General features: G+C 41.6%; 1 protein-coding gene across 2 annotated transcripts in view; it reads right to left on the bottom strand.

Annotated features, from left to right (window-relative positions):
* The window catches only part of BMX (BMX non-receptor tyrosine kinase), a 23,260-nt gene extending 11,247 nt beyond the window's left edge, over positions 1–12,013 (bottom strand). Inside the window, exons 1-10 of one of the 2 annotated variants that reach the window (XM_035115829.3) lie at positions 11,816–12,011; positions 11,105–11,286; positions 10,866–10,970; positions 8,794–8,875; positions 7,374–7,493; positions 5,359–5,420; positions 3,336–3,517; positions 2,403–2,465; positions 2,045–2,107; positions 550–604 (exon numbers count right to left, since the gene is read on the bottom strand). In XM_035115829.3, the coding sequence (XP_034971720.2) occupies positions 550–604; positions 2,045–2,107; positions 2,403–2,465; positions 3,336–3,517; positions 5,359–5,420; positions 7,374–7,493; positions 8,794–8,875; positions 10,866–10,970; positions 11,105–11,251 (879 nt within the window). In that variant the 5' untranslated portion in view covers positions 11,252–11,286; positions 11,816–12,011. Of the gene's footprint in view, positions 1–549; positions 605–2,044; positions 2,108–2,402; positions 2,466–3,335; positions 3,518–5,358; positions 5,421–7,373; positions 7,494–8,793; positions 8,876–10,865; positions 10,971–11,104; positions 11,287–11,815 lie in introns of both variants that reach the window. The other variant, XM_088667751.1, reaches the window with a different exon arrangement.

Genomic DNA, 12,013 nt, shown 5'->3' with positions numbered 1-12,013 from the left:
AAATTTTCCCTTTTCTTGCGAGGAAGCCTATTCAGCATAAGGGAATTTCCCCTTTAAAAAGGGAGAACTTGACAGCTATGAAAAGGTGGGATATAAAATATATAACAGCAACATAAGAAGGTAGCAATTTCGATTCCAACCTCAACTTTGGCACAATCAGTGACGTTTCCGTTCTGCTGAAGTTCTGTTTCTGCCAAATACTACATTATCCATCTCACTGTATGCTATTTAACATAATATAAATCATTCCTTTCATATGCTATGGATTTAATGTAAACAATGACATAATTGTTTCCACACCATTCACTTCGATGTAAAGGAAATGTTGAAACCCTGTATAAAGAAAGTCATTAATTGGCTGTAGGCTTTTTTAAAAAAATTAAAAACAACAACAACATGTTGTGAGTGAATACCAATCGTATTCACTGGATTGATTTTCATGGAATTCTCTGACACTCCCAGCTTGCACTATTACAAAGGAAGGAAGCGAATGCTTGCAGCTAAAGGCAATGCATAAACCTAATAAATGCAAAACCTAATAAACACTACCTTCTGCTGCAGGAGTTGTTCTGCCTGGGCCCTTGAGAGTCTACCAGCATACCAACTGCAACAAAAGAAATTGCTAACATATTACATTCACAGCATACAATTATTCTGTAATTGCATTATTATGGAGTAGCACATTCATTATTTGAAAGAGGATTGAAGACTCTCTCTCGTGCAATGAGCATGCCATGATTTTGGAATAAAGTTATCTGATAAATCGCTTAAAGAATATGTTCATGTTGCTAAGCATCCCATGAGCCATGTTAAAAAGTTCTGAAACTCACTTTTAAAACCCTCACATATTTACTAAGCAGTGGCTGTCACATGCAGTTTCTAAGTAAATATTTCTGCGAAACCTTTTAAGGCTTGAACTTGCCTGAAAAGGAATTTTCAATTACCACTGTAGCAATGGATGATTGCTGCCACATTTACAGTATTTAATGTGGGTAGCACAACACACACACAACCCAGAGAATATATGTATGCATCGCTTCCCCCCACCCCAAATGCTTCAAGAACATTATCTCATCAATCATTACAATAGACTTTTCCCTAATTGCTGAGAAGTGCTGCAGCAGTCCTTACAACAGAGTATAAGATACATGGGTCATGCTATCTACATGTTGCAAATGTTCAGATGAGATGGGAAAATGACAGCTTGTCTAGCACCACCCAAAAAGATCGTGGTGTGTGTGTGTAATGGGAGATTTGGAACACCCTTTAGATGGAGGAGGAAGAGTGGGATGCAAATACAAGAAACAGTAATAATGACAGTATGTCGTAGTCTCTGCACAGACAGAAGCATGGGGAAGCTGGCAGTAGTGCTGTGTAATATAAAGGTAAAGGACCCCTGGACGATTAAATCCAGTCAAAGGCAACCATGGGGTGTGGCGCTCATCTCACTTTCAGGCTGAGGGAGCCGGCGTTTGTCCACAGACAGCTTTCCGGGTCCTGTGGCCAGCATGGCTAAACTGCTTCTGGCGCAACGGAACACCGTGACGGAAACCAGAGCTCACGGAAACACTGTTTACCTTCCCGCTGCAGTGGTACCTATTTATCTACTTGCACTGGTGTGCTTTTGATCGGCTAGGTTGGCACCAACCTTCCGATTGGCAAGCCCAAGAGACTCAGTGGTTTAGACCACCACACCACCCATGTTGTAGTCTCTGCACAGACAGAAGCATGGCAGAAGCTGGCAGTAGCAGTAGTGCTGTGTATATCAATGCCGGCAGGACAGGACGTTTATATCTCTGTTTGCCTATCCCGTAGTAAAGGTCTCCCCGCACTGAATACTTAAACCAGGCTTCCTCAAACTTGGCCCTCCAGATGTTTTGAGACTACAATTCCCATCATCCCTGATCACTGGTCCTGCTAGCTACGGATCATGGGAGTTGCAGGCCAAAAACATCTGGAGGGCCGAGGTTGAGGAAGCCTGACTTAAACTAATGCATTGTCCACCACCATCCCAATGTTCAACCACACCCAATATCCGCCTCACTCATTATTAGCAATGCTTTCCTCCTCTTCAGTTGATGACGCTTTAGCTTTATCGACGCTTCTTCTGAAAATGCAAAAAAGACACAATGAGTTCTCCATTTATTCCCCCGGTCGCCATGAGAACTGCAACACTGATATGAATCTACACCTAGGCGATAGTGAGCCAGAAAGACCACGATCTGACTCAGAATAAGGCTGTTTCCTATGTTCCTCACTGAAACTGAAGGAGTTGAACAACATCTGCAGGACAGGAGCACAGCCTAGCCATTCCTGGTTTCGCAGAATAAATACATATGGATTCTCTCTTTGGTATATTCAGTATAGAATATAGAAGTCAAAATGGATGGATTGGGATTTACCCCGGTTTTTCAGTGGCCTGGGATACCTCCTTCAAATAGGCACGGGGTGCAAAGCCCTCATTTCTGCAAATGAAAAATACACACAAAAAGTTATTTTTTAAAACCTACATGAAGCACTTGGAAGGAAGATGATGCGCAATAAAATGAAACAAATAGGGACCAGGTGACATGAAGTTGCCATGGTGTTTCTGCTGGTACTGCATGATAATTGGTGCCTTCCATCCATGTGGGATCAGGAGCAGCAATTTGGTTGGTGGATAGTCATGGTGTTGCTAGTGTCTTTGTGGAAGTGGGTGCCATAATTGGTTTATTACCTCTTTATTATGATTGAGCTTTTCACATTGCTGCCGGGACAACATCAGTGTAAACTCTGGCATAACAGCAGATTACTCCACTGGCTGATAGGACTGCACAAGTCAAAGTATGTGAAGCCAGCTAACCTCTCTGGCTCTTGCACTTTTTCCAATCTCAGAGAACTCCCATTCTTATACAAGCACTTCCCATGTTGTAGATGTAGGTAGATCATACGCACAAGTACTCATCACGGTTATTCATAAATAACATTTACATCGCACCTTTGCTGTTTGTATGACAGCATACATATGGTTTCTCCCCCATTTTATCCTCACAGAAACCCTGTGGGCCGAGGTGGATTAGATGAGAAGGACTTTGAATGAACCAAAGTCTCATGGAGCTTCTTCACTGAGATTTGAACCTAATCCAAGACCACCAACCACCCATGGAAACATATTTAGTTCATGCACCATCCGAATTGGTCATTAGACAAGCTTTAAACAAAGTAACACAGCGGGTTTGTTTGTTAAACTGGGGTAATTCTTCATTAGAATTCTTCTGAGTTCTTCCACTAACAGAATATGAAAACTATACTGCAGTAATAAGGAAATCTCTCTAAACAACGCAGAGGGAACTTACCCGTCCAAATCCTTCACTAGCCACCAATCAGGAGCCTCATCATCCATAACATAATATTTATTGTTTTTCACAAGAGGAACATCAGAGTTTCCTTTTGGCTCATAATTATAAATAGCTACTGCTTCTTTCAGAAATGACTTGTCGAATGTTTGACCTGGAGGTTGATGGTCGTACTCGTCGTTCTGGAAGCCGGTAACATAAGATATGCCACACAGAGAATTTAGAGGAAGAAATCATTGCCGTTTCAACAACAACTAATTACACAGCACTTTTCAAGTGTTCCGTGTACTTTACAAGCGTAATCTCATTAATCCTTAAAACAACTGTGGTTAAGGTCCTTCATCTACATGACCAGAAAAATCAGTATCTGTAATTTGTACAATTACAGTGGTACCTCGGTTTGCGACCGCAATCCATTCCACGGAGGCGTTCGCTCTGCACAGATTGCTTCTGCGCACCCGATGCCGTGGAACCCGGATGTAAACACTTCTGGGTCTGCGGCGTTTGCTCACCGAAGCGTTCGTAAACGGAGGTAGTCGTAAACCGAGGTTCCACTGTATATGATGCCAACGAACTATGAACTAATCACTGACGTACAGCACCCTCCTCCACTCCTGTGACTGCCCACAGCTGCATGTGGCCATTGGGAGTAAAAATGTCGCCCACTTCTGGACAAAGTTATCATGACTGTTCCATGTAGCGAGAGTCACAAACAACTATTAAAATTGTATCCTGGGTCATCCTGTTTGCTGCCTAGAGCAGAAGTGAATCATCCTGTGCTTGCTCAACCAACCCTAAGCAAACAAGCTACCACTTGGGTTTGCAGAAGAGATGGCCTATGAATGACTACCATTGTCAGTACGAAAAGGGGGATCGAGTGCGAAAGGTACACCCTTCTGTTTAGGCCATTTGCAGTTCACTGCATTTCTTTATGGAAATCCCATCAGAAGCAACAAACCTATGGTTGTTGTGAGGCTATTGACTGAATATAAACAGGCTATACATTATACACCATAGATCAGAGAATTGCTTTAAGTTGCTTAGAAATCTCCTTGCAAAAAGTGCTAAATCACAAGCTGCCAAGGAGATAACAGGAGAGTTGGGCCAGGTTACCAGGAGGAGGTTGGGGAACTGAAAGGGGAAAGGTCCTGAAAAGATCAAGTGCTGGTGAAAGCTGGAATGCTTGACAATGTGTGTGAAAGTGAAAGGACATGGGTATTCTCAGTGGAAAACTACTGAGCTGATATTAAATCCTGGTAGCAGCAGCTGAAAGAAAAGAATTAAACTTGAAATGGTCAAACCCAGTGAAAATCCTGTCTATGTATAGAGTTGGCACAGATATAATCTAAGATTGTATGTTTTGGTCTGGGCATGGGAGCAGGGGAACTATTTTTAGATGCCCAGAGTGGAAGTGGGGTCTCAGCAGACATTTAAGCTAGGATGCTGGCTCATGAAAACTGAGTAAGTTGACTCAGTTTCAAGATTATTAGCAGAGTCAGTGCGTATGCTAGCTAAACTGACTTAATGGGGGTGGGTCTGGTGGTCTCATCTGTGCTTGGCCAATAGAGATGCTAAATAGTTTGTTATCACAAACGACCCTTTGTGGGGCTTGGCATAAATAGCTGCAGGGTTATAAAATCACATGCTCATGGTCATCTCTTAATAATCTGATTCTTGTGAGGAAATGTCTTTGTATGTGTAAGCATGCTAACTTTCTGCTACAACCTTCAATCTTCTTTACTGTAATAATTCTGGAATAAAATTCTCTAGTACCTATTCCTGGTGTGTTCTGGTGTCTGAATAGCTTGGTCTAATCCCTTACAAGTTTTGAGAAGATGACCCTACATTGACATCCTTCACCGTTTACGTGATTTAAAATATCTACTCTTTCCATCTGTTCCAAGAGAAAGATGAGAGAAGGGCCCCTCTTCTTTCAAACAGTCCCACATTGTTCCTCCTAATGGAAGTAGCATATCTAGAGTATAAACAATCCATATTCACTGTGGGAAAGTTTCTCATTCACCTGTGCTCCTGGTACCGGTGGAAGCGGTTTCACTGCACTGCTTGCACTGTGAAGACTGTAATCTATATAAAGAATTAAGGGGGGAAATGCTGGGTGAAATTAATGCCCTGAATATCCATGCTTTGTTTATTACCATAGGAGTACTGGACTAACCCAGAGTGAGCTGCATTGCTCCCTCATTACCTTTTGAGAGCGTCTAGAGAGAATCTGGTTGAAAACAGACTGTGGGGTTACAATGCGGACCTTGGTCTAATCCATTTATATTCCTACATTCTAAGCAAGCATGGTATAAACGCTTCTTTAAAAGCCTAAGCTGTTTGAAAAAGTCAGTACTTAACAACTGCATTGTGCTGAAAACCTCAGAGTCTAAAGGGTGGTTGGGAAGAGTTTCTTCCTCCTCATCTAACTGTACAAGTTAACTGGCAAACAAAACAGTGATGTTTTGTGCCAAGAACTCGGACGGAGAGCAATATTTGCATGGAGATAGTTTGTTTTGGAAATACTTCAGCTCACTGACATTTGCAGCTTTGTAAAAACAACAAGGCATTGGTTATTTCTCTTCCAGCAAATTTGCTGTGGTTCCCCCTCACTGTTGGGAAAGGCTCAGTCTGAGAAGTACTACAGTGGTACCTCGACTTACGAAGACGATCCGTTCCACGGCCGTCTTCGTAAGTCGAAGTCTTCGGTTGTCGAAGCGGCGCTTCTGCGCATGCGGCAACTGCGCACGCAGAAAAAACTTCCGGGATTGTCGACTTCGGAAGTCGAAATCTTCGGAAGTCGAATTGTTTGGTTGTCGAGGTACCACTGTACTTCCATCTGCAAGTGGGCTGCTCTTCTTCAAATAAGCACCTATGGTGGGGGAAAAGCTAGGCTGCAACTCTTCCTTCCGATATGCCAGCTTTCTTTCTATATGGAAGGATTTGATTGATTGATTGATTGATTGATTGAATGAATGAATGTATGTATGGAATAGGAGCATCCAATCATATAAACTCCCACCTGCAATCTAAAATGATATATCCCAGATAAATGATGTGCAGTATTTAAGCAAGTTGTATTCAGAGCAAACCTACTGAAATTAATGGTGCTAACTTACTAATGCTAAAAAGCTCAGGATCTCAATACCTTAAGGACCACCTCTCCCCATACAAATTGACCTAGACCCTGCACTTGTCATCCAAGGCCCTTCTCTGAGTCCCCTCTCCCTGAGAGGGAGGTTCAGAGAGTGGGAACACGAGAAAGGACCTTTCCTGTGGTGGCTCCCTGGTGCCATTGGGACTGTTATAATTTTTTTCTTTGATTGTTTGATTGTTTCTTATTATTGTGTTTTGTCAATTATGTTTTTAACGTTGTACACCACCCTGGGATCTTTGGATAAAAGGTGGTATATAAATTGAATAAATAATAGATAATAATAATAATTTCAGTGGGTCAGCTATGAGTAAAACTGAGCTGAATGTCACCCCATTATAGTTACTCACACCATGCATTTAAAGCACTAGGATAATGCTTTAAACAGTTATGGTGGTTTCCCTCAAAGAATTCTTGGTTCACTAATGCTGAGGGCTGTTAAGGAAACCTGTATTGAACTACAATTCCTCCATGAACTACAATTCCCAGAGTGCTTCACTCTTCACATGGGCTTACTGTTACTGACATCTTTGCTGCTTTTATTGCAAAAGTGTGGTTTTGGTCTGTATACTGCCTTGTGATATTTTATATGAAAGGGCAGTTTCTTTCTGACTATTGGTCAAATAAAGTATATTGAATTGAATTGAATTGAATTGAATGGGCAGTTTGTAAAAAGAAAGAAAGAAATGCAAATGCCTGAGAAAATAAAAATAAAATAAATAATTTTAGAAACGGCACAAAAAGCCTCGAATTTCCATCGTATGAACAATAGAAGCCGCCCAGAGTGGTGGGGAAACCCAAAACCCAGCCAGATGGGTGGGGTATAAATAAATAAATAAATAAATAAATAAATAATAATAGAAAGAGATGAAACAACACATTACACTTTCCCCAGATTATGCATCCGGGAGCCGCTTTGCAGGTTTGATTGCAGCACAGGAACTTCCCATTGGAATAGAATCTGCTGTGGTACTTGTTTAGTAAATCTGTATTGCCCAGAATCTCTGGAAAGCATAGAAAACAGAGGAGGTCGGGGTGGCAGGGGGGAGAGAGGAAGAGACTGAAAATGCTTTCTGCTATAAAATAATAACCTCACGTAGACTAACAGCTCAGATGTAGGGCCAATTCATACGGACAAGGTGTGAATGCTGAGAATATGGACTGAGGTCAGGGCTGGCCCTGCCATTAGGCAGATGAGGCAAGAGCCACAACAAGCAAATGTTGAGGGATGGAAACTAGTGGTGAGGTCATGGTGGATAGGACTGTGGTTGCCCCAGGGCCTAGCCTGCACCTCCTAGGTTGCTACACTCAGAAACAGTGGAAGATGTTGTCCTGCTGCAACTCCTGAAGCAAGATTCGGCCGGGGGTCTAGTCAACTTATGAACAGGAGGGTCTCCATTTTGGTTTTCGGCTAAGGCTGCACAATATTGTGGACCAGCCCTGACTGAGTGTATAAGTGCAGTGATAACTGTACTAACAGTTTAGAAATGGTTCACACTGCGCTTCTATACATGTCCTATACACTTCTATACACATTCTGCTCAAAAGTAAGCCTCAATGGGACTTATTCCCAGGTCACTAGATACAGGATTGCAGCTTTAGCCTCTGGTTCAGAGCTCCCGAGTCCTCTATTACTTTAAAGCAGGGATCCCCAAACTGCGGCCCTCCTGATTTTTGGCCTACAACTCCCATGATCCCTAGCTAACAGGACCAGTGGTCGGGGAAGATGGGAATTGTAGTCCAAAACATCTGGAGGCCCGAAGTTTGGGGATGCCTGCTTTAAAGCATTTATATACCACTTTACATCACCTTAAATTTCAAGGTAATGTACAGCATAAACATAAAATAAGACACTAAAGCAAAGGTAAAAGCAACAGATAAAACCCGTCTTCTTGTTTTTTTATTGCTCATACTGAACTTCAACCTGAGCTGGCTTTCCTCATTCTCTTTCATATAGGGAGATGCCTTAAGTTTACGTGGTATAATCACCTTCTAAATCCGGCCCATGGACGGTCCTGGAATCAGCATGTTTTTACATGAGTAGAATATGTCGTTTTATTTAAAATGCATTTCTGGGTGATTTGTGGGGCCTGCCTGGTGTTTTTACATGAGTAGAATGTGTGCTTTTATTTAAAATGCATCTCTGGGTTATTTGTGGGGCATAGGAATTCGTTCATTATACTTTTTCAAAGGATAGTCCGGCCCCACATAAGGTCTGAGGGACAGTGGACCGGCCCCGTGCTGAAAAAGTTTGCTGACCCCTGTGTTAAAGGGTCCTCGGAGTCTGATGAAACAACTTGTTACCTTTATGCAAAGCTTCCAGCCATCGGCTCCGGCTCTCTTCGTTTGCAGAGAAAACATACAGAAGGCCACCTTTGTACACAATCTATGCATAGGAGGAAATGGTTTTGGAGTTACTGAGCACTAAAATAAATAATGCACTGCTGGCCTGCCAGATGCTGGTGTATTTCATGTGTGATATGGGTGAAACCAGTATAATTTTAGACACTGCCATGTGCAGAGAGTTATAAATTACAGTGCATGGTGGGGGAGGTAGATGAATTAATTCAAGCTGTGCATACAACAGATTTGAATGTGTATATTTGGGAAATCAGTCTGAGCTGGGTTTAGATCTGAATCCAGAATCAATTATCAGAATTTTTTTTTTTAAAAAAAATGATAAGATGCAATACCAAAAATATTATCAGCCAAAAAATTCAAATAAAACATAAACACGTCATCAAAAAGCAGTGTAACACTCAGCATTTATCATAATAACAGCAGAAGTGAGTTTAAAACAGCTCCCTATGCCTCAAAAGCTCTTTCAAAGCATATTTTGCAGCAAGGTGTTATCTGGGTAGGAACAAGACAGGCCACCGCCCTAGAAAGGGCGTTGCAAATATAGAAGGTGTTATGTACTGAGCTGAATCCTAGAACAATAATACTGGTAGGATCCGGAATGCAGCAGTCTGATTGGTCTGCAGGAGCCACCCAATCCAGCTCCAGGTGGAAGTGAATCAGTGAGCTGATTGGCCTGCAGGAGCAGCCAATCAGGCTCCTGGATGAAGTGACTCAGCAACCTGATTGGCCTACAGGAACAGCCGATCAGGCTTCTGGAGGAAGTGAATCCGTAACCTGATTGGCCTACAGGAGCGCCTGGATTTAGCCAATTACGCGGGGCCCATTGTGTAAATAATGTATATTTAGCAGATGTTTGGGGAAAAGTTTCATTCACTGTTTGACAAACTGCAATTCAGAGCATGAAATCACTACAGGGCTCCAAGTATATTTCAGAAGTCCTGTGGAAACCAAATACAGTGGTACCTCGGGTTAAGAGCTTAATTCGTTCTGGAGGTCCATTCTTAACCTGAAACGGTTCTTAACCTGAGGTACCACTTTAGCTAATGGGGCCTCCCGCTGCTGCCACCATGCCGCGATTTTTGTTCTCATCCTGAAGCAAAGTTCTTAACCCAAGGTACTATTTCTCGGTTAGTGGAGTCTGTAACCTGAAGCGTCTGTAACCCGAGGTACCACTGTAATTTATCTCCTAAATTTTTGTTCATTTCCTCCAAATCACAAGCACCCACCAAGCAAAACTCCAAAAAGAGAGAGCTTTATGCAGTGGCTTCATATTGTCGCATGCCATCCCAATTTCCAAGGTTCCAGGTATGTGCCCTCGGTTCAGTTTTCCCAGACTGAGGGAAAACGGAGACTGGTGTTTTTAGGATGTATGGTTTATTTACACATATATACAACCTGAGCCTGGAAGGGCTGACAGCATTAACACCCCAAGAAGGACTTTCTTCTTCCTCAGATTCAAACGAATCAGGCATGGCTCTGTCTCTCCCAACTGCCCAGCCTGCTGCCTGCCGCTTCTCCCTTTTGCTCTCTCTTTTCCAACTCCCAACACTGGCCTTTGCCTACCAGTGAGTTGAAGGAGGATGGCCGGCACAGAGCCACTTATTTTGTTACCTCATTGGCCCATACTTAGGGGGCCGTGACTTCACTAGGAAGCTAGCCTAGCTAGTCCAGGAACTGAACCCATGGTGGAATTAAAGGGGGCTCAGGCATACAGTCTACCCACCCTAAACTCATAACAATACACTTGCCAAAACATCTGGTAAAGGCTTCCTTTCAGCGTTGCTGCATTTGAGTTATTGGAGGAGACTTTTCCCCCAAGGTATCTGAAGTATACCAAGCCACTGAAGGAGGTCTTTTGGCTGAAACGTCTTGGGCCACCAGTACATATTCATCAACAATTCATATTGTCCAACATTTCATCAATATTCTCTTTTTGGAGGGGCATTCAAACTAGAGGCACCATCCAGCAAAATATGAATTCACTACCGAAAATATTTTATTGTGTACGGCTTTACCTGGAAGGGATACTGCCTTTCCGGAGGGGCTGCTTCATCTAGATGCACTTCCTCCGCACATCGAATTTTCTTAATGTCAATTGACCCTTTTCTGGTTCCTTTTTTCTAAGAATATAAAAGTAAGTAGCGAGAAATTTTCCAACGCCCAATTTTCCAACATGAAAAGGCTTTAACCAGAGGTCAAATACCCAATGATCTCTTACCCGCTTACACTGCATTCTAAGAAATCTATTCCTCACCTCTTTGTCATATTCATAGTAGGAAAGGCTTGTTTTCGTAAGAACAAAGAGTCGTTCTTTGTAATTATTTGGAGATATTTTTTTCTTTTGCTGAGACTTCTTCATCAGCAACTCTTCTAAAATGATTCTGTTTTCCATAGTTTCCATTTTACGGTCACTAAAAGAGCAGGAAATGTTGCCAACTGCAAAATGGAATCAATTTGCAATTAAAACAATTCAATGTCAAATTTTAGTCTAGAACATAGCCCTTGTTACATATTATTTACCTACTCTCAAAATAAACAGCGATATAGAAAAATTAGTTCCTTTGACTGAAATATAATGCTTGTAAATAGTCCCATTTATTCCAGTGGATCTTGACTTTCAAATAGGCATATTTAGAAATATAACCCAAGCAAAATTATGTGCAAGATGGCAATTCTGAAGCAAAAAAACCCAACAAATTAAAATGAGCAATCAAAAGGAAACATCAGTATATTTCCTAGATTGTACAGACCTAAAGAACATTCCTAGCCTTAATCCGCAAGTATCACTGAAAATGTCAAAAACGTAACTTGCTCTTATTTTAAAAAGATCATATGTGTACAGGAATACTAAAAGGCAGTAGAATTCATTATGTGTTGCTATAAGGTGTACAAAATAATAATAATAATAATAATAATAATAATAATAATAATAATAATAAATACTGTAAGAAGAAATGAGGCTTACCTCAACAAGGCACTTTCTACAGAGACAATATTCCTCTTCTCATGATGGATTCAAGAGGAAGTATCCTTCTCATTGCTTCTTTTACATATTTACCAAATACAGAAATGTTTTTCAGAAGTTATTTGCATACAATTCATATTGTCCAACATCCCCTTTCCCTGTTATAATACACCTGTCTCTTGTTAGTTTGTCCATTTT

Source organism: Zootoca vivipara, chromosome 4, assembly GCF_965207765.1.
Source record: "Zootoca vivipara chromosome 4, rZooViv2.hap1.1, whole genome shotgun sequence".
Classification (NCBI taxonomy): Eukaryota; Metazoa; Chordata; class Lepidosauria; order Squamata; family Lacertidae; genus Zootoca; species Zootoca vivipara.
This window is presented reverse-complemented; position numbering and strand designations above follow the sequence as displayed.